Below are 5,363 nucleotides of genomic sequence, written 5' to 3'. Positions count from 1 at the left end.
TTTTTTTTTTTTTAAAAAGAACTTGAGCTCAAGTTACATCAAAATCGTATCATGTAGAAGTAAAATATTTAATTCTTATTAATTGCCTATAATGTTTTTCTAAGACTTAAGTCATTTTTCTTCATTTTGCAATATCTCATCCATATCATTAAATCAATCCTGTTTAAAGACTTGGTATATCTCATCCATATTAGTCCTGCTTTGGGTCCATAAATTTTGCATTTAAAGGAAATTTTACATTATTTAAGATGGAATTACAATTACTCTAAACTGTTTAGATTTTCAAATAAAGTCAATCACGTAGGTATGCATATGTATTTGTAATCAACCTCCACCATGGATGCAGCATGTTGTGGGTAGAAGCATGAATACCCCCGTCAGCAATCAAGCCAGCCTCTTTGTTGCACTAAAATCAAGCGAACAAGTTAATTTCAATTTTTCCATTATCATATTCATAAATCCTTATGAACGTATCAATATCATAGTTTTAAAAACCATAGCAATCAAAGATACGAAAAACATAACTCGTCAATATCATAGTTTTAAAAACTGGAACAATCAAAAATACGAAAAAGGGTTCCTCATTTTTTTACTGGTTTGGCCATGTTACCGAACTGGTTTAGGATCCAGTTCCCAGTTGAACCGGCCGTCCGATCTGGTTTTAAACCGCAGGAGTTACGATCCAGTTCCCAGTTGAACTGGCACAGGACTTACGTCTTCAAGAACAAGGTAACTTCAATTTTCCATTATCATTTGAGCTTCAAAAACAATAATGCATATCTTCCTCTATACACACACACACACACACACACACACACACACAAGGACAGTATGATATTCAGAATACCTTACAGATTTACAAACCAGGAAAAGAAAAATCAAAGGGGATGAGAAAATGTAAGATGATATACTGAACATAACGAAATGGTTGAAGCACCTCACATGGGGAGAGTAGCTACAAGAATAGGAGCTACAAGCAGGTGCCAGAGGGGCAAAACCACACAATAACCCTCAACAAGTTTTTAGGGCTGCAGAATCCAGAGCTTTGAGGTCATTAACAAAGTCATCAGGAGCTTTATGATGCACTGAAGGATCTAGATACTGAATCAATGAGTATAGGGGATATCAAAGAGAATAGCAGGCACATCAAATTGAAGGTTGAATATGTATCCTGACTTCACTTTGACCAACATAGAATTCACTCAATTAGTCCTGGTAGTATTTGAACAGAGAAAGCATACCCTACTTATCAATAAAGACCTTTTTTTTTAATGAACTACTTATCAACAAGGAAAAGAAAAATGAACAGTTCTAGTATCGCACCACAGGTATCGATGCATTCTTCAGTCATCATCCTCAGAACTTGCATATGCTAGGCCTAGTAAACTTTTAACAGGGTTTTCTGTATTAGTATCTCCCTCTGCTTTATTCAATCTTGACAAAGGCCACTCTTTCTCCTCCTGGTCAGTCTCAGGCTGCTCTTTCTCCTGGTGAGACTCAGACTTAAGGCTTTTTAAAGCAGAATCATTTGAAGCAGGAGTTGACTGATTCCCATCAGATGGACTAGAAGTTCTCTTCCGTTTGGGTTTGATTTCCACAACCTTTTTCAATAAATATTGCTGTCCGCAATCCAGATAAAATACATATTTCAGAAACACCCCCCCCCCCCCCCCCCCAAAAAAAAAGAAAAAAGAAAGGAAACTAAAAAGTGTCTAGTTTTTTTTTTTTTTTTTTACTACAAAGCGCAAATATTGTTCAAAATGCACACATTTTGTGTGTGCCTGTGTTGAGAGAGAGAGAGAGAGACCTGATTCCACCCTTGGGCTTGGGCTCAACTTGAAGTGGCAATGGGACTGATGCAGGTGAAGAATCTGCTAAACTTGCAGCTTTGTGTCCATTGGTTAAGGAAGAGAAAGAAAAACTAGAAACAGCATTAGCATCAACATAGAACAAAATTTCAGCAGACCCCAAGCAGTTCTCTCCATAGATGTTTTCATAATTCAACTTAAGAGCATTTCACAAGTTTGCCATGTAAAATATAGCAAGCACTAGAGAGTTCATTCAACAAAGAGGCATAAACATACCATAGGTTTCCATTTATATAGAATTAGTAAGTTCACATAATGACCCGGCTTCTCATAAAGCATACAGTGGTCACAATGGTCAGAAGAATCTAACAATCAAGCATACATGTAAGGAAGCAATTAAGCCTGTGGTGACTATTTGTCCAAGCCATTTAAAACAACTCCCTTAGTTGCCATAAAAATTAAACTACATTATGAAGTTCAACATTTTTTAATGATCGCACTACACAGAAATAAGCAAGTCTTCTTCCTCTTTAACAGAATCATGGAACAACAGCCAAGTCAAGGGATACTTATCAAAAAAAAAACAGCCAAGTCAAGGGATAGCCTATAGCAAGATTAAGTATGATGTTGGTTACCAGTAAATCAAAGGAAAACCATGCATATGAGAACATTACAAAAGTTTCATTACGGACCAACAGTACTCTCCCTCTTTCAATAACATAAAAGGATATCTTAAACGCAGCAAATGCCCGTTTCTCAGTTCGACGTAGGAGGTGTTCTGCATCCTCCTCAGCTTCCATTTGCTCCTTGAGATAGAGTAGATCATCACTGTCCAAGGCTGCATACTCAAATAAAATGAAGTTGAAGAAACAAAAGGTAAAACAAAGAGAAAGGATAACACACAGATAGAGACAAGGAAGGAGTATTGTTACCGCCTCGCCCATGAAGGTAGCCTCCACGCTCTCCTGCAACCTCTTGCATCTGCTTGCATCAACCGCTCGGTAGAGGAAGCCAAGATCCCTGTCGGGGGGTGTTATCAGAAAACTCCCCTCAAGGTTTTGCACAAAAGAGCAAAAGAACCTAAACTATATCACACCGGTATAGTATGTTGTTATTACTAATTATTATTATTATGATTATCATAATGGCACGTGATGGGTCTCTTAATATCCATCCCGTTACTAAGAGAGGAAGTACGATTTGAGGCATAGCTCATTGGCTGTGACAGCATAATATTATGTTTAGGACTGAATGTTCAAATAGTGTGTAAAGCACCTATGAATGTTTAGACCCCAAATTTACAAATTACCAACAGAAACTTATTATCAAACAATGTATGTGCGGAATATGAAAATAAGCTAAAACAGAATTGGTAAAACAATCTAAACCAAAATTAATCACAATCACAACAGTAATTAAAAGGCAAAGATTAAGGGAAGAGAGATGCAAACACAAAGACAACACAGCGATGTGTTATCGAAAAGGAAACCGAAGTCCTCAGCGTAAAACTTTTCCGCAGCCTTCCAAACGGTCAATAATCCACTAGAGAATAAAGTTGGGATACATGAATAGCAAAAAACCCTCCAAGCCTAATCTACCTAATGCACCTAATCTCTCCAAGCTTCTTGCTCTAACAGGGTTTCGCTGAACCTTATCTTCTCTAGTTTACCGGATCTCACAATAGCCCATTACATCAACCAAAATGAATTGGTCTCTTCTGAACTGCTTCCCAAGCACCAAATAACCTCCTCACAGATATGAGTATGGTGAGATAAAGATTTGGCTAATATACCTCTCAAGAATGTATCAATAGAGAGGGTGAGAATAGAGGAATTTGGAGAATCAAATGATGAAGATTGTGGATGAGTCAATTTTGATTTCCTCTAGGATTTCTCTTTCAAAATTCTCTCGGAAAGCTCTCTATATTTCGTGGATATAAGGGTATTTATAGTAAGGTGTGTATGGAATGCAAAGAGTTAGTTAAAACCAAACAAGATGTTCTAGTAACTCGAGCTCGCGACTGGAATGAGTCGTGAGCTAACTGCCTAGCCAGACTGAAAGTTTTGTCTTGTAATGCAACAGTTGTCGTGACCCTTCATCCCCTACATGCTTCACACGTGTGCCAGCTTTGGTAGTCGTGAAGCTCTTTTTGAGTGCACAGTCTTGAGCTTTTCTTTACACTTTTTCACGCACTACCCTTATATAATTCCCACCTAAATACAAGGTTTCTAAATGCTTAATTACAAGAAATTTTGGCATGCAATAAGCCAACAAAATGATTGAATAAATTCATCCTTAAAATGACTAAATTTGGGAGTTCAAAACATAACAGAATGGAATGAATCAAAAGAGACATTCCTTTTTGTAATGTGTTTGGGAGTTTACAAAAGAAAGAAAAGGAAATAAAATGTATACATATTTGGAAATTTTTAAGCCCCATTTATATATTTTTATTATGGACCAGGATCATATAGTTTAGTTTCGGGAGAAATGTATACATGGAAATAATAAAGATGAAAGAGATCATGTAGTATCAACTATGATGAAGTCTAGAATAATGAGAGTGTAAAGGGAAGCAAATTGTTCACAGAGAAAGAGAAAGTGAGGCAATGCGCTAACCTTGGCAACCATGCGTTGGAAAGTGGTGTCTTCATCATCTATCTTCTCCTTTCCTTTCCCCCATTTCTTATCTGTTCAATCAAATCCATTTTTTTTTTCTTTTTCACTATACTAAATATTAAAAAATGACTTTCAATGAAGATAGAAAGAAAGAGAGAAACCTTTAGGGTTGGTAAGATTGGTGTATTCGCGGACCTCTCTTCCTGCCATCTTTCTTTTTTCAATACCCTTTGCTCTCCAATTACTCTCTATATCCCCCTTTAGGCTGTGGATTAGCTAGTTATACAAAAAAAGCAAATAAGTTTGAAAATTCGGATTGTGTTTCCTGTGGTTTCTCAGTTTTATGAGTTTGTGTTGGTGTTTGTGTTTGAGGATTCTTCCGTAAATCAGAATTTGGGGATTTTTTTTACAATTACTTCGCTACCCTTCTTCTCTTCTGTCCTACCCTAATTTTATTTTATGCTTTTTGTATTTATACTAGTTTGGGTGCACGTGGGACGTGCTCCCCTCCCCCCCGGTAAGAAATTTAATATAGAACTTCTATTTAAAAAATTGTTAAACCATGTACCATAAAATGTATATCATACCATGCTAATCTCATTTATACACGAATTTTGATTATACAAAAACTTGGAGAAGTAGTTTCTCAAAAAAAAAAAAAAACTTAGAGAAGCTATTTAATATAAGAATATTTACTATGATAGTTTCTTAGAACCTATTTGCTAAAAGCAACATTCACTTACTAAAAAATTCTAAAAATGATAACAAATACCATCATCTTCCAACAATAAATAACTAAGTTTTGTTAAGACATTGTCACAATGGTTAGATTTTCAAAATGAATGACTCCATATTGATATGAACTTCACCAACAATTATGATGAAACCCAATAACAATGATGGTTTGGAACCCCAAGATCGTGTAGACAAGATTTG

At 36.1% G+C, this 5,363-nt stretch overlaps 2 protein-coding genes across 2 annotated transcripts; both read right to left on the bottom strand.

Annotated features, from left to right (window-relative positions):
* Positions 1–717: 717 nt before the first annotated feature.
* Positions 718–4,885, bottom strand: LOC126702562 (uncharacterized). The gene is made up of 4 exons (XM_050401305.1): positions 4,589–4,885; positions 4,428–4,498; positions 2,741–2,789; positions 718–2,646 (listed from the first exon to the last, which is right to left on the bottom strand). Exons 1-4 carry the CDS (start codon positions 4,635–4,637, stop codon positions 2,381–2,383), a joined length of 435 nt encoding a protein of 144 aa, XP_050257262.1. The 5' UTR covers positions 4,638–4,885; the 3' UTR covers positions 718–2,380.
* LOC126703964 (uncharacterized) lies at positions 1,344–2,097 on the bottom strand. Its single transcript, XM_050403013.1, has 3 exons — positions 2,085–2,097; positions 1,837–1,979; positions 1,344–1,619 (listed from the first exon to the last, which is right to left on the bottom strand). The coding sequence occupies exons 1-3, from the start codon at positions 2,095–2,097 to the stop codon at positions 1,344–1,346; spliced, it is 432 nt and encodes a 143-aa protein (XP_050258970.1).
* Positions 4,886–5,363: the final 478 nt, after the last annotated feature.

This window comes from Quercus robur, chromosome 10 (genome assembly GCF_932294415.1).
Source record: "Quercus robur chromosome 10, dhQueRobu3.1, whole genome shotgun sequence".
Taxonomy (NCBI): Eukaryota; Viridiplantae; Streptophyta; class Magnoliopsida; order Fagales; family Fagaceae; genus Quercus; species Quercus robur.
Note: the sequence above shows the minus strand (reverse complement) of the source record. Positions and strands in the feature narration are given on the sequence as shown.

Coding starts and splice junctions, on each gene's coding strand:
- LOC126703964 (XM_050403013.1), bottom strand. Junction 1,620..1,836: donor CAGTCCCATTGCCACTTCAA/GTTGAGCCCAAG, acceptor GATTGCGGACAG/CAATATTTATTGAAAAAGGT.
- LOC126702562 (XM_050401305.1), bottom strand. CDS start 4,637: ATGGCAGGAAGAGAGGTCCGCGAATACACCAATCTTACCAACCCTAAA. Junction 4,499..4,588: donor CAATCTTACCAACCCTAAAG/GTTTCTCTCTTT, acceptor TTGATTGAACAG/ATAAGAAATGGGGGAAAGGA. Junction 2,647..2,740: donor CTACCTTCATGGGCGAGGCG/GTAACAATACTC, acceptor TTGAGTATGCAG/CCTTGGACAGTGATGATCTA.